Genomic DNA, 19,576 nt, shown 5'->3' on the forward strand with positions numbered 1-19,576 from the left:
ATAAAGTGATTTGCAGTAAGGAGCATGCTTCCAAGCTTCTCCCATCTTTCTCTGGAGCCAAGCTGAGCTGGGAAGAGCAAAAGTGGGATAAACCGCTGGCACAGCTGGATGAGGTGGGTGGCAGGAGACTCAAGCGAGCCCTGGATCATGCATGGAGCGAATAAGCAGGAAAAAATAATGGGAACAAACCCCAAAAGCAAGCAGGAAGGGTCCCTGGTCGCACGGCAGCTCCTTTAGCTGCTGTGTTAGGGAATAAGAGGTAATTGAGGGGGAATTTCCACGTGGAGCTGTGAGCGGTGCCGGCGGCTCCTCCCTGCCTCGTTTTTATCACAGCAGAAATAATCTGGTTTTAACCTCATTTTTCATTGCCATTATTTTTCTTCCCCATGAGCAAGGAGCAGCCCCAGCCCTTGCCCCGTCCTGGGGTGCATGGGGGGGTCCTGAAACATCCTTCTCCATGGGGGAATGGGGATGCAGAGCTTTTAAGTGGCTATAGGGAGCCTCTGGGCAGGGTTGGGAACAGGGTTGGAAAGGAAACCAAGTGCTTCTCTGTGCCTCAGTTTCCCCCCCCCCGGGGGTGATGCTGCTCTCCTACCTCATAGGGCTGGTGTGAGGATGGGCCAGTTTATGCCTTGGAAGCACTTGGTGCTTACCGGTGCTGTGTCCTGCACAAAGCATCGCTGGAGCGAGCCACCACCATGTGATGGAGACACTTGGATTTAGGGGTTCACCTCACTTTAATGCTCTTGGAGGCTTCTTTTGCCATGCAGCTGGAGACAAAGAGAGGAAAAGGAACAGGAGAATCCCCAAATCCAACGGTTCTCTGCCAAGCTCTAAACGCTTTCTTAGGCGTTAAGAGCATCCTTGGGCTTGGCAGCGCTGCCTGGACCATGCTGCCTCCCTACAGCCTGACCTGGCTGATGCGTGGGGAAGGGTTTGATAGAGGAAAATCCATTGTAAATATTGGAAAGAAACTGCCTGAAAGCTTTGTTTTCTGTTTCTGGGCTTTAGGTTTGGGGTTTGGTTTCATTGCATTAGCGCAGAACGAGTGGGAGCAAGGAGTGAATCAGTGCCAGAGAGAAAAACCTTTGTGAAGCTCCTGCTGTTGGGAATGGTTTCTAGGCTCTGGAAAAGCAAAGATCAGAAACGCAGGCTTGCTCTAAGGCAGCTGAAGACTTCTTTAAGTTAAGTTCTTACTGGTGTACGTCTTCCCTCCCTGCCTCCACACAACATAGGCTTTGATAGGTTTGGAACTGTCTTATTTGGGGAGAATTTAGGTTATGAGGTTGGTTTTTTTCTTTCTGCTTTTGGTTTTCTTTTGGTCGTTTTTAATTCCTTTTATTTTCTGTTGTAGCTTTTTTTGGTTTCATTTGGATGGAATCGGTGTGATCCTGTGAAATGTGTATGCTCCCGAGGGCACGGCTGTATTTCAGCATCCTCCTGATGCACTGGGCTCGAGCTGTGTGCTGTGCCGAGTCTTTCCCAGTCAAAGGGCTGGATTTGGCTATGGGTTTGCTCTGGGAGCAGCGGGAATTAACAGTGCTTGAGCTTGGGAGGCTTTGATCTGCTGGTTGGAGGTGCATGGCCATGGGTTGGGTACCTGGTGCTTGGCAATAACTGTTCAAGGCCAGAATGGACTTGGGTTGCCTGATGGTTGGGGAGGAGAGAGATGCGTCCCCGTTTGGTTGAATCAGCTTTTCTCCTTGTTTCTGTTTGTGTTTTGATTTTAATTTCATGTCTTTTTGTTAACTCATTGGTGATGGGGGAGGAGATGCAGAGCGGAGCAAAACCAGCCCAAGGCTCTGAAATCAGGAGTTTTAGTACAGAGACCGTGCAGGTGCTGCGAGCTGGAAACACACACGTACAAACTACCTCAGAGCTGATGGGAGGCCCCAGGGGGGTCCCTCATTGCCCCTGTGGCAGGATCTGGCCTCCAGCACCCCTGAGCTCAGCAGAGACCCTCCTGGCTGGTGGGGAGGCAGTTTTGGTGTCCTGGCTGTTAGGGAGAGCTGTGTGGTGGAAGAGGAGAGCGGATGAGGAAGGCTCTGCAGGATGCTGGGATGTGGCGTGGGACCATGGCTGAGTTGGACCCCTTGAAAAATCAACCTTGGGTTGACTTGGGCGTGAGGTTGAGCCCTGCTGCTTTACTGTGCATTACAGGATTCCTTAGTTGTCTAAATACCTCTGATTGGTGGTGGTGGGGTGCTCTGCTGGACCACAGCAGCGGGATGCTCTGCTGGACCACAGCAGCGGGATGCTCTGCTGGACCACAGCAGCGGGATGCTCTGCTGGACCACAGCAGCAGCCTGTCCCCACTCATGTGGCAGAGCAGTGGCTTACGAAGTGTAGAAAGCATTTGGGTGCTGCAGATCAGCACGAGCTGACACCGAAAGGCATTATTTTTGCTTTAACCCCCCCCAGTTTAGTTAATAATTTCAGCCCCAGGAGTCAGAATGTACAACAGGACTGAAGCCATTTGGTTTTGGACCAGTTTGGGAAGTGGGCTTGGTAAAGCAGCACCAAATCCAATGGGAGAGTTTGCTGATGTTTCGGAGTGGGGAAGGGCTGATCGGGAGCATGGCTCCGGCAGGACGGGAGGCAGGGAATGGCACTGGGCTTGCCAGGCTCTCCCATCGCTGTTGGCAGATCATCCTGGGAAATCACTAGGATTGACTGGAATCAGGGCAGGAAGCAGTCCTTCACATGCCTGTACTCGCTGTGAGTGCGCGCTACCCAGCAGTAAATCACGTCAGTTCGTTCAGGGCGCATCTGGATTCATCTCGGGATCAAATTCCTTGACTTCAGGAGGAAAACTTGTCCCAAACCCATGGCCCCCCCCCATGCCACTGCCACCTCCTGCAGCCCAACTGGTTTTAGGGTGGCTCCAGAGGCAGCCTGAGCTATTCCTGAGAGCCCCAAGGGGCCGGTGCCCGTGGAGCCCCTCAGCTTCACCTCACATCAAACCTGGGGGGCACAACCTTATATATAACCAATCCATTTTTGTTTTATCTACCTCTTAGCGACAATAGATGGAAACCTAGGTAGTGGCAACTCCACAGGCTGTAGTTTAGGGGAAAAAAATAAAAAATAATAAAAAAAAAAAAAGAATAACTACTCTTTTTCCAAAGAAAAATGTTCTTTAAGAATAGAATTTATGGGCTTTCTTTTTCACTTGAAAGTGGTCGTTAGTTGTAAGAGCTCCAGACCTCGGCAGTCCAAAATGTTGGGTTGTGACTGATGTTCTTCTGAATGCTCAATCTTCCATGACCTCCTTTTTTCCTTTAGAACGTGGCTACTTCCTTCTTCCATAGCAGTACTTCCATAGCAGTGCGCCTCCATCCTCCCCGCTTCCCCAGCCCGCTCCAAGCCTGGCTTTTGCTGTTGGAATCGCAGGCAAGAGGATGGTTTTCCTTCTTTTCCCAGTGGCTTGGTGGGGTTGGTGGCAGCGTGAGGCGGGGATCGAGCTGCACTGGGGGTGCTGCATCACTGGGAGCACCCATTCCTCATCCACTGGCCGGGTGCACCCAAAGGTGCTGCTCCTCCCGGCAGCCGCCCCAATGCAACTTGAGGCTATTCCGAAGCTCAGTTGTGCTTTCCTGTGTTGACAATTGGTTTCTCCTCTTTTCAGCTGATTTCTTTTCTCCCCTTCCCTCTCCTCCTTTCCTCCTCTCGTCCGTGTTCTTGCCTTGTCCCCTCGCGTGAGGCAGTTTGTTGGCTTGGATGTGGAGTTGGGGTTTTGGATGGACGTGGGCTCCGTTGCTCTTCCAGCGAGGTTGTTTTTTCTCCTTGGTTTGGTTTCTTTTTTTTTGCCACAAACCGCTTCACTCCACTGTTTCATTGAAAAATAAAGAGGAAAAAAAGACAAATGAGCAAAAAATAAAACCTCCACAAAGTGTTTGTGTGCGTTTGTATGGGGGTAGGGGGTGGGGAAGAGGAAATAAAGGGGGGAATAGAGGATTACGGGAGGAAATGGGAAGTAGAGGAATAAAGGAGGGCTAGAGGAAAAACAGAGATTAAAAGGGGGATGGAGGACAAATAGAGGAATGGAGGGAAATAGGGGAAAATAGAGAAAGGGGAGATGGGAAGGAAAGGCGAAATAAAGGGGAAAATGGAGGAAAAGAAAGGGGGAATGCAGAGGAAAGGAGAAATATGGAGGGAAAAAGGGGGAATAGGGAAAAATTGATAAAGGGGGAAATGGAGAGGAAGAGGGGGGAATAGAAAACAAAGATAAATAAAGGGGAAATGGGGAAAATAAAGAGGGAATAGAGGAAAACTACAGGAGAAATAGAGGAAAACCCAAACAAACGGGGCAAATCGGTGTTGAGGGTTGGGGATGACTGAGCGCAGGTGGCTCGGAGGCATCCTACAGGATGCTCCGAACTGTGTCCTCAGTGCCGGTAGCACTCAAAAGGGGCCGGTATGGTGATTTAACGGGGTTTTAAGGACTAATTGATAGCGTTTCCTATCCGGGAGGTGCGGATGCGTCCTGGATATGCAGCAGCCTGCGGACCCGCTCCCGGGTGGCTCAAGGGCACCGAGAGCGACCGGTCGGTCGCTCTCGGTGCCCTTGAGCCACTCGGGAGGGGGTCCGGAGGCTGCCCGCAGCCTGGAACGGGCGCTGCCGGTACCGGAGAGGGAAGGCAGGGATAGGAAACAGGATCCCATCGCCGCAACAGCGGGATAACGGGAGCGAGCATCCCGGCGGCGTCGGGCACCGGGGTACAGTGAGGGCGCAGGGATACCCACGCTACGCAGCGGTCCCATGGTGTAATGGTTAGCACTCTGGACTTTGAATCCAGCGATCCGAGTTCAAATCTCGGTGGGACCTCGCGTTCTTTTTGCCTCTCTCCGCCGCCGTTCCGGTAACGCAACGGAGGCGGACGTGAAGCGGGGCGGGAGGGCAAACGGGAGGCAACCGGGAGCGCCCGCCCGCACCCCCGGCGCCCGCCGGGCTCCATTTTGTGCGGGGGCGCCGGTTCCTGACTGCGCATGCGCAGGAAAGGCGGGCCGGTGCTGAGGGCGGGGCGCGCTAACCTCGCTCTCAGCGCTGATTGGTTTCGAGGGGTGTCACTCACACCTCTCCGCGCTGCTATTGGCTGAAAGCGCCCTCCGCCCCGCCTCCCCCCGCTGTCGGTGGAGAGACGCCGCATTAGAGCGTTGGAAGCCGGTGGGTGCGGGTCTCGGCCCGGGCTTAAGCCGCCTTTGGGCACAGAAGCGTCCCGAATCCCTTCAGCAGAGGCTTAGCGGCTCTGACGCACGGTTTCCACCCGTTTAACGTCGCTTATCGGGGTCAGTCCCCGCAGGAGAGCCGGCCGCGCCCGGGTTATCGGCCCTGCAGCCCAGGCAGCGCCGGTGGAGCCGCTCTGCGGCCCTGCCCCGTGCCCGCCGCGCGAAGAGAGGCCGCGGTGGAGCTGTCGGGTTTATTTAGCGTCTGCGGGAAGGAACAAAACCACCTCGTTTCGGTCGGGTTGGGGTAGGGAGGCAGGTGAGTGCCGGAACTGCCGCAGGGAGGAAGAGCCTCTTCCTTGGGTCAGTCCCTGCCAGGGAACCCCCATCCTGGGGCGTTGCTGGGGCTGAAGGGGTCCCGTAGGCGGTGCTGAGCAGGGCTGGCCGTGGATGGGACCAAGCCGAGGCCCAGCAGGCAGGAAAACGCAGCTCCAGGTGGGGTTGACAGCGGCTTCCCTTCAAGCACAGCACTGAAATGAGGGCCAGGCCCCTCTCCGTGTGCTCCTGGAGCCTCAGCACCGTGGTCCACCCGCACCCTTCCCAACAGGTACTGGCTGCACCACCGCCCCTTCCCGAGCATCGGATGAACGGGGTTGGCGCCTGCCCCGAGGTTGCAGCCTTTGTCTTTGCTGGGCCTGACTCTGCCGTGGGCTGTGTGGAGCTGAGCGGGTCTGGGCTCTGAGGGCGGCTGTGCTGTCAGAGGTGGGCTGGCAGGAGGCAGAAGTGGGACAGGACCTGAAGGGCCCTCAGAAATGAGAAGGGCTGCAAATAAAAAGAGCTGAAATAATAAGATTGGGCAAGTTTTGGAGTGTTTTCCCCAAACATCGTACGTAGGTGTGATGGATTAGGAAAAAAAACCCCAAAACTTCCCCGAAGCATCACCCTCCCGAGCACAGAAGCTGGCTCGTTTCTGTCAAGCAGGGGATGAGGTTTGCCCTTGGGAGCAGGGGGCTCCTAGCCTGGCGCTGCTGCCTGAGGGCTCGGTGAGTCCTGCCCTGCTTGCTCCCAGGAGCTGCTGCACCCAGCCTGCCCCACGTCACCCCCATCGCGGCTGGGACACGGTGGGATCGCTGCCCCTCTCTGGGGCCGGGTGGTGGCAGCAGCAGGGAGCTGATGGGAAGCAGGGGCAGTGCTCAGAGCCCCATGGGCGCGGGCAGGACCTGGCCTTGCGTTCCCGTGGCTGCCGGGGGGGTTCCAGGGGAGGAAGCGAGAGTGAGCGGTGGGGTCTGGCCTCGGAGCATGGGAATTACCCCTCCTGTGCCTGAGGCACGGGGAGGAGCTGACTCGGGCACGGCTCTGCTGCAGCAAGCGGGGCTCAGCTCCGGACCTGGGCTGCTTGAGCCCAGCGCCGTGGTTTCGGTAGAGCCCAGGGTGCTGCTGCCTGCTCCGAATGCACAAGTTTTGCCTGCAGGAAGCCGAGGGCAGCTGAGCTGTGGGAGCACGAGAGCCGGCGCCGTGCTGGCTGCTGAGCCTCATCTCCGTGCCACTGGGGTAATGGGGGGGGTTCTTCTTTGCTTTGCTGCTCTTGCTGGCCCTGAGGCTACGCTTGGGTTCCGGACTCCCCGGTGCCGAGGGCAGACTACAGGGAAAGCAGGGTTGGACAGTCTTGGCTTGCACATGGGAGCGTCCCTGTGCCCCGCGGTGACAGCAGCAGTGGGGTCAGCTTATTGTGCAGCCACCCTTCTCCTTAAAGGGGTTCTTGTCCTCGGGGACTCCTTTCAGCAGCGGGTCCTCTCCTGCCATGGACTCGATGTACTCCTTGAGCTCTTTGCCGGTCTTGGAGATCTGCCAAGGAAGGAGACATTCCATGGGCGTTAACGGGACCAAATCCTCACGGCAGAGCTGCCTGCAAACCCGTTTGTGCAGCCAGGAGAGGGGAGCCGTGCCCATGAGCATCCCACCCAGCGTGGGGTGTGCTCGGGAGCATCCCCACGGTGCTGGGGGCACCCCTTGGGCTGTAAGGACGCGGGGCTAAGCCCGATGGGGGCTGTTTGCCTTGAGGGGAGGTGTGAGTGCCCGTGCTGCTGCCTGTTGGAGGTTTAATTGCAAGGGTTGTGGCTCCCCTCCCTTGCAGCACAGTCAGGGAACTGCCCCGGTGTGTTTTGGTTCAGGGCTCACCATCTGCCTCTCGTTCTTCACCTCCTTCTTCAGCTGATCCAGCTCCATCTTCAGCAGCTCCTTCTCTGTCATGTCCTGAGCCATTCTGCCCTGTAAGCGCGGGGAAAGAGCTCATTAGGGTGCAGCTGGGCTTCTCCTAAGGTGCATCAGGAGCATTGCTTGAGCCCTGCTGATGCTGCAAACACCTCTGATGTCTCAGCTCCTTCCACTGTGAGAGCTGGGCTGGTGCTAAAGGAAAACCTTCGTAAGGTGTTAAAGGCAGGAGGCGCCTTCCTTGTATCGTCCTTTAACCAGGTTGCCATTGCCTTGGTGTCAGCAGGCACAGGGTGACTGATGCAGTTGGGCAGCAGAGGAGGACCCAGCCTGGTTTCTGAAGAGCTCTTTGCTACCACAAGCTTTCAGGTGACCGCTTGAGTGAGGCTGAGCCTGGAAAAAGGCTTCTGCCTTTGGGCTGTCAGAGCAGGAGCCTCCTAAGAGAACCTGGATGCCAGGTTTGCAAACCAGACCTTCCTGGTCCGTGCTTCCCCTCCCCAGTAATGCTGATTCTGGCCCCTTCCTTGCTCTGAACTTGCCTGTTTGCGCCCAGCTGCTCCTGGAAGATTTTGGGGCCATGGGGATTGCAAGAGCCCGCCCGAGGGCTGTGTGAGATCCCTGCACAAGCTGCCCTGCCCTGGGATCTGTTCCCACCTTAGCACTGGGCTTTAAACCCGGTGTGTCCCAGACCCTCTTGGCTTTCTGTGCCTGCTCCTGGCCGCTCCTCTCCCCATCCATGCCCCAGGAGGTGCACGTAGCAGAGCCTAAGGAGCCAAGAGCCACGGCAGAGCCGTGCTGCTGGCCTAAAGCAGGGGGACCCCACGCTGCGATGTGTGCCTGGGGGGAGCAGAGTCACTCACCTCTGGGGACGAGGGGCTGCCCCTCTCAGCAGTGGAGATGCTCAGAGACCCATCCAAGGGGAGATGCCGTTGGCTGCGGTCTTGCTCTCCTGCTCCAGGCTTGAGGACTCCAGCAATGCGGAAGGGTGCTGGGGAGCAGATGTCTTTGGTCCTAAAGCTGATAATAGACTCAGGAGAATAAGCTGGTCAGGTGTTGGGCATTAGCCTCAAAGCCCAGGGTAATCGGTGGTGGGGCTGTGGGGAGGGGGAGGAAGCCTTTGACCCCCTGCCATGGGTGTCTGTGCCATAGAATCTCAGCATCCCAGCCTGGTTTGGGTTGGGAGGGCCCTTAAAGCTCACCCAGCTCCGACCCCTGCCACGGGCAGGGACCCCTTCCACTGGAGCAGCTTGCTCCAAGCCCCTGTGTCCAACCTGGCCTTGAGCACTGCCAGGGATGGGGCCTCCTGCCCCGTGTCCTGCCCTGGCTGGGGCACAGGGAATGGGAGCAGCTTTCCCTGAGTTGAGAAGGGGAGGAAGAGGAGAGGAGCCGGGGCCAGGGGACCTCGTTGGGGACTGGGAGCAGCTCTGGGTCCTCCAGAGTGTGAGGAGCCGGAGGAAATCCATCATTTCCCTCGTCCCTGTGCTGGTGGGGCCACAGGCTCAGGAAGGGCCGAGCCCTGGCGTGGGCTCTGCTCCTGTCTGACGGGTGCAGGGGCGCTGGGGCTGAGGACAGAGCAGGGGAGGCCCCGAGGAAGCACCTGCGGGAGGAGAGGGATTTCCAGGCACCAGGGAAGTGGGAATTTCCTGCCTGGCCTCTCCCGAGGGATGTGAGCTGTGAGCAGCACATCCCTGCGTGCCCGGGTGGTGCTGAGCGGGGCTTTGCCTGCATCTCCTGCCTGGCTGGTAGAGGCGAAGGGAAGGGGCATGGCCCTGCCTGGCTGAGCCCCGCACCAGCACCAGCACCAGCACCAGCAGCAGCAGCAGCAGCGGCGCATGGACCCGGTGGCAGACACGGGCTCGGGGTGGGTTTCGGTCCGTGACTCACATCCTTCGCTGTTGCCGTGAGCCCCGCACGTCCCTCGTGGGGCTGAGGCTTCCTCCCCAGCTCGCTGTGATGGGGGGGTGCCCTCGGGCCCTGCGTCAGCGCGGCCGCGAGCCTCAAAGCAGGGCGCCGGGGAGGAAGTGGGCGCAGAGCCCGCGCCATGGCGGAGCAGGAGCAGGAGCAGGAGCAGCTGCAGCGATGCATCCCATCGGGGAGGGAGGCCCTGCGCCAGCACCACTGCAACCTCCAAAGGGTGGCCGAGTACTGCGAGAGCAACTACCTGCAGGTGAGGGGCCGGGAGCCGCGGGGCGAGCCCTGGGGTGCTGCCGGCAGCACTGCAGGGGTTGGTGGTCTCTGGGCGGTGCGGACGGGAGCCTGAGCAGCCCTTACCCAACACATGGTGCTGCCGCGTGGGGGTTCTCTCGTGCCCCAGTTTCCCCTCTTGCCCCACAGCGGGTTTTGTGCTCAGCTCCCAGAGTGGGTCCCTCTGTGACACCAACCCTGCTGGCCCCAGGGGGCTGGGGGTGCCTCTTGGCAGCGCGGAGGTGAACCGGGTGCTTGTCCCGGATGGGGACCTTTGGGATGAAACAGCCTCAAGCCAGACCCGGAGGCTGCTCCCGAGGGGTTGGAGCTACCGGAGTGGAGCTGAAGGGGAAACCGTGATGAGACCCGGAGGAGCTGTGGCTGCCCCATCCCTGGCAGTGCTCAAGGCCACGTTGGACACGGGCTTGGAGCAAGCGGCTCCAGTGGAAGGGGTCCCTGCCCGTGGCAGGGGTTGGAGCTGGAGGAGCTTTAAGGTCCCTTCATCCCAGCCCATTCTAACCGGGGTTTCTGAGCTGCCATCCCCGTGGTGCTGGTGGCGCCTCGGGCTGTCCCCAGGGGAGCGGTACCACCGCAGCAGCATCGCGGGGAGGCACCAGCGGGTCCCTGGTGCTGGGGAGGCCGGGGGAAGTTCGATGCATTTGGAAAGCAGAAGGAAGGGACCCGGTGGCTCCACGTGGAGGTCCCCGGGCCCGTCCCACCCCCTGTACCCCCCCCCCCCCCCCCCCCCCCCCCCCCGTTGCAGGCAAGCGACCAGCGGCAGGCGCTGGAGGAGACGATGGCCCTGAGCGTGCAGTCCCTGGCCAGCGTCAGCTACCAGGTGAGCAGCTTGGCCAGCGCCTTCCTGCGGCTGCTGGACCTGCGGGCGGCCGAGCTGCGCAAGGTGGAGGCCGACATCAGCTGCATGGCCCAGGTTGGACCCCTCGGGGCTGGGAGCTATGGGAAAGGGGGGGTTTGGGCAGCTCAGAGGGGACAAAGACCCCCCCGAGTCATGCGGAGCCCTTCACCCCCCTCCGCAGCATCACCTGGCAGTGGAGATGTGAGACCGTGTCCGCGGTGGTCCCCCAATGCGTCAGGGGGAACGAGTCCATCTGGGGCTGGGTCATTGGTCTCTGGGGGGTTCTCCTGGTCTGGGCACTCACAAATCCCAGTGGATCCCATGGGAGCTGCCTGGGCAGCTCTGAAGTGAAGCGATGGGGTTTGCAGCCTTCGCCTGGCTCTGCCCTTGCTGGGGGCTGGCTCTGGCCTCCCGGAGCCTGGGGACACCGATGTGGATTCCCGTCACCACCCGCCCTCTTCCTGGCACTTGGAAGTCGCCTGGAGCTTTTCCAGCCACGGGAGGAGACGGGACCCCAGCATCACGCTGGGAGCAGCAGGAAAACAGCTTTGGGTGCCCGAGGCCCACACCTCCCCCTGCCCCGTTCCGTGCTTTAGGAAGGGCCAGGTCTGCTGTGCTGGCACCAAGGGCATCCTCTGTGATGGAGCAGGGCAGGATCAGCCCCTGAGGCTGTGGCTGGGCTGTGGGGTTCAGGCTCGGCTCCCCCAGTCCCTCCCTGACAGACGGGGCTGGGGATGGAGGTGGGGAGGACGCGGCACGGGGCAGAGGTGACCGCGGCGTCCCCGCAGCGCGTTGAGCTGCACAAGGAGAAGGTTTCCCGCCGGGAGATCGGCTCCTTGACCGTCAGCAAGAGGTTCCCGACGTGCCGGAAGGTCGTGGCCCCCCCCAGCCCCCCCTGCCTGGAGCCCTACTGCAGGAAGCCCCTCAACTTCAGCGTCCTGGACGACATCGGCCACGGCGTGAAGGTGAGCCCGGGGCTGCGGTCCCCACTGCTCCCAGCGTTGGGTTCGCAGCGGCTCAGTGGGGACCCTGCCCGTTCCCCCCCATTCCTCCCATCGGGTCCCAGGCGGGGCGGGGGGCTCAGCCCAATGGAGCGCAGGGGAAGCGCGGCCCCAGCGCTCAGCGAAGCCGCGCTCGCACCGGCCCCGGGCCCTTCCCAGCACCGAAACCACCGGCACAGGAAGGCGCTGGGGGGGGTTCGGTCCCCACGGAGCCGCCGTGGGGCCGGGGTTGGAGGGGAAGTGTCAGCGCTGGGGCTGCGGTTCCCACGCTGCAGGCGCCTCCCTGGGCTCCTTCCGCCCCGCGGCTCCCATGGGGGACCCAGCGCAGAGCCGGGGGGGCCGCTTCCCGGGCCCCGGGGGGGCACGGCCCCGCTGCCGTCACCCCGCGCCTCCCTCGCCCGCAGGACCGCAGCACCCAGCTCTCCCGCACCGGAACCCTGGCTCGCAAGGGGACCCTGGGGTGAGCCTCGGGACGGGCGCGGGGCTGGGGGCATTGGGGGTCCGGCCCCATCCCAGCAGCCAGGCTGGGGCTCAGCGCCTGCTCTGCCCGCAGGAGGAGCGGCCGCGTCCCCGCGCCCGTCCGGCCACCGGTGGTTCCCGAGGGCAAGATCTCCATGGCCTCCTCCTCCTCACTCATCTCCATCAGGTACCGGTGCAGCGGGGAGGGCCTGGGGGGGTCAGGGCTGGTCTCTAGAGCAGCCCCATCCTGATGGGGAGGGCTGGGGCACAGGGTGGGGAAGGGGTTTGCGCCACGTCAGGACCCCCTGCCCCACTGAGTGACACCCACCCCTGCGTGGGCCGAGGGTCCCTGGTCAATGAGGAGGGGGCAAAGCCGGCCCCAGCCTGGCCTCACCCTGACCCTGTCACTGCTGCCCCCCAGCTCCAGCGGGACCCCCGGTGAAGGCATCACCCCCCCCCCGCCACCACCACCGCTGCCAGCGTCGCTGCCAGGACCGTGCCCCGCGCCCGTCGCTGCCATCCCAGCACCAGCACCGCTCCCCGGGCACCCGGAGCTGCTCCCGCTGGAGATCCTGCCCCAAGGTGAGCCCGGGGGGCTCACGGGGAGCGCGCGTGGCCTCCGTCCCCCATGGAGCCCCTCATCCCCCATTGATGCTGCAGCCCCCAATGACCTTGAGCTGCCGCTGCCGTCACCTCCAGCTCTGCCTGACTTTGAGGACGTGGCCCCACTGCCAGCCCCCCCTGCGGAGGACCCCCCCTGGGCCCCGCAGAGCTACATGGAGAAAGGTCCCGCGGATCCCCCCCATCCCTGATCTCTGCCAGGGTGCTCTTGGTTGAGCCCAGATCACAGCACCCAGGGCCCGGCTCTGCTCTGGGGCTGGAATGAACACGGAGCAGCGCCGTGGTCTGCTCCTGTCCCGGTGGAGGCTCCATGGCCCTTCCCTCCCTCCTCACAGTGGTGGCCCTGTACCCCTACACGCAGCAGCAGGACAACGAGCTCTCCTTCCAGCCCGGCGCCCTCCTCTTTGTCACCCGGCGCCACTCGGACGGCTGGTGCGAGGGTGTCATGGGCCAGGAAGTGGGATTCTTCCCTGGCAATTACGTGGAGCCCTTGTGAGCCCCCTGCATTCCCACCAGGAATCATCTCCCCCTGGATCAGCTCCTGCTGTGCCTCACCTCGGAATCTGGCTTTGCTCAGTACCCAGAGCATCCCCTGCGCTTTCCTTGAGTGTTTGCTGGCAGCGGCATCAGTTGCTGCTGGTACTGGGGATGGAAACGCTGGTCCCCATGGGCTGATCCTGGCGATGCTCCCAGCCCCAGGAACCTGCTGCCCATTCCCCATCAGCTTGAGCCACAGAATTGGGTTGGGAGGGACCTTAAAGCTCCTCCAGCTCCAACCCCTGCCACGGGCAGGGACCCCTTCCATTAGAGCAGCTTGCTCCAAGCCCCTGTGTCCAACCTGGCCTTGAGCACTGCCAGGGATGGGGCAGCCACAGCTTCCCTGGGCACCCTGTGCCCGCGCCTGTTGAGATGCAGAAAGGGATGAGCCAGGGCCCAATCCTCCACCAAAGGGGTACCCAAGGGGCTCCCTCCTGCAGAGCATCGCTTGCAGCCTGGCCCCACACTGCTGCTCCCCCTCCATCGCCTTCCCCCCCTTTCACCGGCCCAAGGAAGGGGAACAAACGCGCACGGAGCTGTTGCACACCCAGGTTTATGCCCTGGGTACAAACACCTCGTGTCTCTGCAATACACTGCTCTGTATCCGTGTACATAGATATGCTTTTCTTTAATTCCATGGCTTTAAGTTCCACACAGTTGAACAGGGTCCAGAGGAGGAGGAACAGAGGGGGGGGGGGAATGCAGGAAGAGGAGGAACAACTCGGGGCTGCTTTGGTTATCACTGCTCAGGTTTGTGCTGGGGTTCCTATGCTTTGAGGGGTTTCCACCACCCTCAGGGGCCATTAAGGCTGTGGAGAAATCCGGGAGAAGCCAACACCAGAGAGCGGTGAAGGCTGAAGGTCCCCACTGCAGCACGCTTGGAGGGGGCGTTAATGCTGCAGGGGGCAGGGGAGCTGGTGCCAGGGAAGCGCTCAGCACCAGACCTCCCGGGGGAGCCTCCGCGCCTCTCAGCCAGGGCAGGAGGGAAACTCATCCCCAGGGTCCGGGGGGAGCTGCTCTGAACCAGCGGCCACGGGGAGGTGCCCGGTGATGGCTCGGGATGAGGAGGAACCTGCCCTGGAAGCAGAAGCAGAGGGTGGCAGTGGAAGGCAAGGGCAGCTCCTCCTCTTGGGACGCAGTTGCAGTGCCCCGGGGATGGGCTGGAGGAGGCGTTTGCCCAGGCACCACCTTCCCAAAGGCTTCCTGCTCCTCGTGTTCAGGGAATCAATCCCAAGGGACGATGGCTCCATCGCCAGGCCCAGGAGCGGGGCTGGGATGCAGAGGGGGAGCTCGGGCAGCTCAGATTCCCTGGGTTCCATTTCCAGCGGCCTCGTGAAGAGGCAAAGAGCCCTGGGGCATCGGGATGAAGGCAGCAGCAGGCAGCTCATGGCCAGGCCGGGCGGCTGAGGAGGATGAAGGCGCGAGGAAGCACGTGCAGGGCCCAGCCGTGGGGAGGGCCCAGCCTGGTCCTTTGGGAACTGCTCTTGTGAAGTCAAAAGGGGAAGGGAAGAAAACCAAGCCCCCCCCCCCCCCCAAATCACCTTTAGTGTTGGCAAACACCAAGTGCATAGAGAAGGCTTCACCTCCATGGGGCAGGGGAAGGGGGACCTGGAGAAAGTGCTTGTATCAGCGGGGAGGAAGGAGCTGGAGAGGAAAGGAGCCCAGGAGCGGGGCCAAGCGAGCGGTGCCGATGAGTGGGGGGTCCACGGGGTGACCCGACCCCCCCCCAGCATCTCCTCTCCCATCCTCTCCTAGCGCCCAGATCCCCCCCGAGCCATCAGCACTTCTTGAGGAGCTCCTGCAGGTAGCGGGCGACCTCCGCAGCTGATTCCCACGGGACAACGGTGGCCTGGAAGGCTCCCGGCTGCTTCTTCTCCATCTCCTGGGTGAGCCGGTGCATGGGGAAGCCCTTCCGTGGGAAGGCCACGTCCGCGGCGGTCAGAGCGGCGGCAGGGCAGAAGTCATTGGCACCATCTCCGACGTAGAAAACCCTCTCGAACTCCAGCTCCTCCTGGGCTCTCTCCGCCAGGTATTCGGTCAGGATCTTGCGCTTGCACATGTTGGCCGGGCAGTCAAGGCACTTGTGGCTGTGGTAGGGCCCCAGGGTGAGGTACCCCCTCTTGTCGAAGCTGGCCGGGTTGCTGAAGACCTTGCGGAAGAGGGAGTAGAACCCGGCTGCCTTCAGGGCGCATTCGATGCCGAACATGTTGGCGTCGGAGATGAGGATGACCTCGAAGAGCTCGTGGTGCTTGGAGAGGAACTGGAAGAGGTCTGGCACGCCGGGGGACAGCGGGATGCTCTCGTACACGCTCTTGAAGGCGCCCATCTTGACGCCCTGGTCCCCCAGGTAGGCCAGGACCCGCTGCATGTACTCGTTGTAGGAGCCCTCGCGGAAGGTCTGGCGGATGTGGTCCGGGAGCGCCTGCCCCGGCGCCGCGCGCACGATGGACTCGTCGCTGTTCTCGTTGATGATGGTCTCGTCGAAGTCAAAGACCAGGAGGAACCGGGGCGGCCGGGCCCCGGCCATGCCGACGCCCTGCGGGGCAGGAGCGTGCCCGGCGTTAGCGCGAGGCGCTTGGCACAGCCACGGTGGCACCGCAGCAGCGGGGCGCCGCCGGCCCTGCCATGCTCCTTGGCCAACTCAGCCCCTGCAGCTGGGCCCAGCGAGGCTCAGGGGGCGGGGGTTAATCCCTGCTGGCATCCCTCACCCCGGCCCTAAGGCCTTTATCCTGCCTATAAAGAGCTTGTTTTGTCAGCGCTAATCCCGTTCCTGCAGTCAAGGGGTCACTGGGCCGAGCGAGCTCCGCATCCGTCCTCCCCCGGACACTTTAGGGCGGGTTTATCCCAAAGGGGTTTGTGTCCCTGCAGGACCAGTCTGGCTCTTCCCAACAGGAAAACACTTTACAGGCTGATTCTTGCTCCATCACCCGGGCACAGCTCCCTCCCCAGGTCGGGCTCTGCAGGCACCACAAAGCCTGGGGTCACTCGGAGCTTCCTCCCACCCCGCTCTAACCCCCATGGGTTATGGCATGGAGCCTCCCTCCTAAAGCCACCACGGCCCCTGCAGCACCTCCCGCTGCTCCCATGACCCCGACTGGAGACCTGCAGGATGGGGACCCCAATTCCTGCTCCCGAGAGGGGATGCTGCGGGTGCGCACGGCACTGACCTTAAAGAGGCATGGCAGCCCCACGCCCTCACAGCACCTTTTCATGGTAAGAGCATCACTCTGTGGGCAGCGTCTCGCTGAAGGCAGCGCTCAGGGCTCCTCCGCCTGCAAAGCACCAAGAGCGGGGTTGTTAATGGGTCCGGCACCAAATGGCACAGCCGGGTCCTGCAGCCAATTCCCAAACTCGGGACCTTTTGTCCCGGGAATGGAGGAATTAAAGGAGCCTCTGCAGAGCCCCTTTAATGCTTTTGAACCCTCTTAATTCCCCCGGGCTTTGCTGCACGTGAGAGCAGGCAGCAGCGCGGCTCAGCCACCGACCCCAGCAGCACGCGCTCCGTTCCAGCGGTGCCCTGGGTTTTTCCCAGTAGGAATAGTTCGGGATGGGTTTTCAATGGCGGCATCCTCCCGGCACGGAGCAGGCAGAGCAATCGCCCCCTGGGACAGGGCTGACTTTAACTGGGCACCAGCAGCGCGGCTCGGCCGGGCTGGGAGCCTGCAGTGATTTGGCCGCCCGCACGCGGCAGCAGGGAGGGTTTCGCAGCCCAAGGTGTTCTGTGCGGGGGCCTGGGCTGGATGGGAGCCCAGCACCAACCTATTTTGGGCACCAGCGCGACCCAGGACTGTGCTGGAAGCACAAACCACAGCCGCGATGAGAGCCCAGCTGGAAGCCTGGGTCCTGAGGAGCCTCCCAACCAGACGCCAGGCATTGCTTTGTGGAAGCCCCCAGCAGAAGCCAAGGGCTGTTTGCAGGCATCATCTGAAGCCAAGGAATGCTCCATTTAGCCTGGGCGTGGGATCAGCCACCACAAATTGCAGGTCCAAAGGGAGAGAAACAGAAAAAGACCAAACATGAAAGAGGAATTGTCCTTTTGGTCTCTTTTGAGGCCCTAAAGAGCTGCCAGTGGTGAGAAAAGACCTTGGGTCGAAGCCTTAAGGAGGAGACTTTGTGCTACGGGGAATGGGCTCACTGATCCTGTGGGCACCATGGTGGGCACACGAAGGGACAACGGGGACCTGCATTGGGAAAGCTCTTTTTGGCCCAAGGTCCTTGCATTTTGCTCCAGCGGAAGATGCCCCTGCCCGTGCGGCGCTTGGAGCTGGATGAGCGCTGAGGTCCCTTCAACCCAAACCAGGCTGGGGCTCCATGGTTCTACACCAGAAGCTGGAGCAAAACCAGTTTGGTCTCTCCTGGCTCCCTCCTTGGTGAGCCCATCACCAACCTCAGCACAGGTCCCTGCAGCTCCCCAGGGCTTCTTTGCTCTTCCTAAAGCATCGTGAGCCCCAGCAGGGATAAATCCAACTGCTCCCAGTTGCTGCATTGGGCTCCTTGCCCTGGTGTCCTTGCAGCTGCATGGAGCCTGCTGTTTAGCTTCCCTTGGGGAGTTAGTGGGGAGGAAAGAGGCCCCTGGGCTGTTTTCTATGGGATTTCTAAGGAAAATGATAATCCATGAAGTCTGCTTGGACAATGCTGTTCCCACCCACCAGCGGGAGACCAGAGCATCCCACCATGCTCCTGCAAGAGCTGCCTTCTGCTCTCTGCCCTCAACTCACTGCATCCAAAGGTGCATTGCTTTTATGCAAAGGAGACGTTAAAACCTAAACCAGAGTTATTTAGGGAATAAAGGCCCGGGATGGGATTTACCACCAGCCTCTGGGGCCTGCGGGGCAAGCGATGCCCTTTCTGTATGTGCTGTTTTCCCCTTAGGATACAGAAAAGGGAGATCCCAGCGTTGGGAATGACTTAATAAACCAGTGCTCACCAAGGATGAGCCCAGCTGGGGGACCTCAACCCCTGGCTCTGCCCCATGCAGGACAGGGAAGCCCCCAGTCCTCCGCGACTCCAATCCTGGCCCTGGGCACACCGGTAGCGCCGTGGGATGGCGCAATCGGCTCCACGCGGAGCAGGGAGAAGAGAATCCCATGGGGATCGTGGCACTGCTCCCAGCAGAGCTATTTCTGCACGGAGATGACTCACCCGGCGCCTGCTTCCCGGGAACGCGTCCGTCCAGCGTCCACAAAACACGGACTCCCTCCAAGCCAAGGGAAAAGCGGCCGCGCTTCCGACCATGATGCAAAGCCTGGATGTTGGAACAGAACAGAACAGAAGAGGGGATTTGCTCCCTAATCCCATCAAAGAGGAAAGGCTCCAACCGAGCCCAGGCTGAGGAGCGGAACAGGCTGGGTAACAGCAAGGAGCTGCTGGGCTCAGCCCCAGCCTGGTTCATCCCCAGCCCCCTGAGCTCTCCTCCAGCCTTCCCGGGGTCCTCCCGTCCCCAGCGGGCCCCGCGGCGCTCCCCACCCCCGTTATCGCTGCAGCCCCAAGCCCTGGGAGGGGTCAGGGCAGGACAAGCAGCGCGCAGAGGAGCGGTGCGGAGCTGCCCCCCGCCCTCCGCCGTGCGCATGGGGATCAGCGCCCGCTCCCGGAGCCGGGAACGGCGGGGGGGACCCGGGGGCATTTCCCAGCCGCAGGCACAGCCCCGGGGCTGGATTTTCTCACCCGCCAGACCCAGCTTTTGCCCGATTTTAACGTTTTTCACCCTAATTTCACCCCTGACCTTTGGCAAACGCAAGTGCCCACCTCCCAGACCAGGGTTAAGGGCAGACCAAGAGGATAAAGTCCTCCTGCTCGGGGGCTCTCAGCCAGCCCTGCCCGGTGCCACCGCACCCCTTCCCCTGCTCCGCGGCTCCTGCTTCACCCCAGCCCCAGGGAACGGGGACGGGGACGCGGTCCCGGGCACCCCGGGTTTACGGTGGCTGCTCCCGACCCGCAGCGTCACCGCAGCCCCCGGCGCCCTCTGCGCTGCCCCCAGCAGCCTCAAAACACGCGGGTTTCACCCCAAAACCGCTGCGGGTGCCGGGTTGAGGGAGTCCGAAACCGGATCCCCCGCTGCGGTGCCGGAGCCGCCGCCTCCGAGAGCTCGCACCCCGCGGCATCGCGCCCTCCAGGGCACCGGAGCCGGTGCCAGCCCCGAGTGACAGCGGCGGCTGCTCCGGTGCAGGCACCGGCGCGCTCCGGCCCCGCTCACGCTCGGCCGCTCCCCGGGCGCTCCGGTACCGGTGACAGCCGCAACGGGGAGGGACTCATGGCACGATCGCTGCCGGGAGGCACCTCCCGGTACCGGCTGTCCCGACCCGCGCACGGACCCTCCGGTACCGGCACCGTCCGCCCGCTCCCCGCAGGATCGGCACCTCCCGGTACCGGCCGCAGCGGATACCGGCACCTCCCGGAGCCCACACCCGGGGCACGGCTCCTCGGAGCCTCCCGCCAGGTCGGCGCCTCCCGGTACCGGCAGCGGCCGCCCCGGTGCCGCCTCGCACCGATGAACCCCCGGAGCCTCCTTACCGGGTTGGAACCGCCCCGGTGCCGGCGGGTG

The 19,576-nt window shown here is 61.8% G+C and overlaps 3 protein-coding genes and 1 non-coding gene across 6 annotated transcripts; 2 read left to right on the plus strand and 2 right to left on the minus strand.

Annotated features, from left to right (window-relative positions):
- Positions 1 to 3,097: 3,097 nt before the first annotated feature.
- Positions 3,098 to 9,045, minus strand: GNGT2 (G protein subunit gamma transducin 2). 2 transcript variants are annotated; one of them, XM_062626553.1, is made up of 3 exons: positions 8,238 to 8,421; positions 7,345 to 7,434; positions 3,098 to 3,829 (listed from the first exon to the last, which is right to left on the minus strand). In XM_062626553.1, exons 2-3 carry the CDS (start codon positions 7,426 to 7,428, stop codon positions 3,293 to 3,295), a joined length of 621 nt encoding a protein of 206 aa, XP_062482537.1. In that variant the 5' UTR covers positions 7,429 to 7,434; positions 8,238 to 8,421; the 3' UTR covers positions 3,098 to 3,292. The 2 variants fall into 2 exon arrangements, with proteins under 2 accessions (XP_062482537.1, XP_062482536.1); XM_062626552.1 differs by lacking the exon at positions 3,098 to 3,829 and adding an exon at positions 6,315 to 7,011 and having other exon boundaries at positions 8,238 to 9,045.
- TRNAQ-UUG (transfer RNA glutamine (anticodon UUG)) lies at positions 4,757 to 4,828 on the plus strand. Its single transcript has one exon. It is a non-coding gene; the product is annotated as a tRNA-Gln (tRNA).
- A 293-nt stretch (positions 9,046 to 9,338) lies between the features above and the next one.
- On the plus strand, positions 9,339 to 13,113 carry ABI3 (ABI family member 3). Its single transcript, XM_062626555.1, has 8 exons — positions 9,339 to 9,544; positions 10,325 to 10,492; positions 11,206 to 11,382; positions 11,823 to 11,878; positions 11,972 to 12,064; positions 12,299 to 12,459; positions 12,538 to 12,663; positions 12,834 to 13,113. Exons 1-8 carry the CDS (start codon positions 9,419 to 9,421, stop codon positions 12,992 to 12,994), a joined length of 1,068 nt encoding a protein of 355 aa, XP_062482539.1. The 5' UTR covers positions 9,339 to 9,418; the 3' UTR covers positions 12,995 to 13,113.
- Positions 13,114 to 14,253: 1,140 nt separating this feature from the next.
- On the minus strand, positions 14,254 to 19,564 carry PHOSPHO1 (phosphoethanolamine/phosphocholine phosphatase 1). 2 transcript variants are annotated; one of them, XM_062626557.1, is made up of 4 exons: positions 19,546 to 19,564; positions 18,178 to 18,280; positions 16,203 to 16,307; positions 14,254 to 15,571 (listed from the first exon to the last, which is right to left on the minus strand). In XM_062626557.1, exons 3-4 carry the CDS (start codon positions 16,245 to 16,247, stop codon positions 14,813 to 14,815), a joined length of 804 nt encoding a protein of 267 aa, XP_062482541.1. In that variant the 5' UTR covers positions 16,248 to 16,307; positions 18,178 to 18,280; positions 19,546 to 19,564; the 3' UTR covers positions 14,254 to 14,812. The 2 variants fall into 2 exon arrangements, with proteins under 2 accessions (XP_062482541.1, XP_062482540.1); XM_062626556.1 differs by lacking the exon at positions 19,546 to 19,564 and adding an exon at positions 19,258 to 19,280.
- Between the last annotated feature and the right edge of the window lie 12 nt (positions 19,565 to 19,576).

Source organism: Pezoporus occidentalis, unplaced genomic scaffold (assembly GCF_034315485.1).
Source record: "Pezoporus occidentalis ecotype Australia unplaced genomic scaffold, CSIRO_AGI_Poc_V1 ctg293, whole genome shotgun sequence".
NCBI classification, from domain to species: Eukaryota; Metazoa; Chordata; class Aves; order Psittaciformes; family Psittacidae; genus Pezoporus; species Pezoporus occidentalis.

Bases quoted from the DNA above. Each gene is read 5' to 3' on its own strand.
- GNGT2 (XM_062626553.1), bottom strand. From the start codon at position 7,428: ATGGCTCAGGACATGACAGAGAAGGAGCTGCTGAAGATGGAGCTGGAT. The intron at 3,830-7,344 runs GTGAGCCCTGAA...TCAATGAAACAG, and splicing joins TGAAGAACGAGAGGCAGATG to TGGAGTGAAGCGGTTTGTGG.
- ABI3 (XM_062626555.1), top strand. From the start codon at position 9,419: ATGGCGGAGCAGGAGCAGGAGCAGGAGCAGCTGCAGCGATGCATCCCA. The intron at 9,545-10,324 runs GTGAGGGGCCGG...CCCCCGTTGCAG, and splicing joins GCGAGAGCAACTACCTGCAG to GCAAGCGACCAGCGGCAGGC. The intron at 12,664-12,833 runs GTCCCGCGGATC...CCCTCCTCACAG, and splicing joins GCAGAGCTACATGGAGAAAG to TGGTGGCCCTGTACCCCTAC.
- PHOSPHO1 (XM_062626557.1), bottom strand. From the start codon at position 16,247: ATGAAAAGGTGCTGTGAGGGCGTGGGGCTGCCATGCCTCTTTAAG. The intron at 15,572-16,202 runs GTCAGTGCCGTG...CCTGCCCCGCAG, and splicing joins GGCTGCCATGCCTCTTTAAG to GGCGTCGGCATGGCCGGGGC.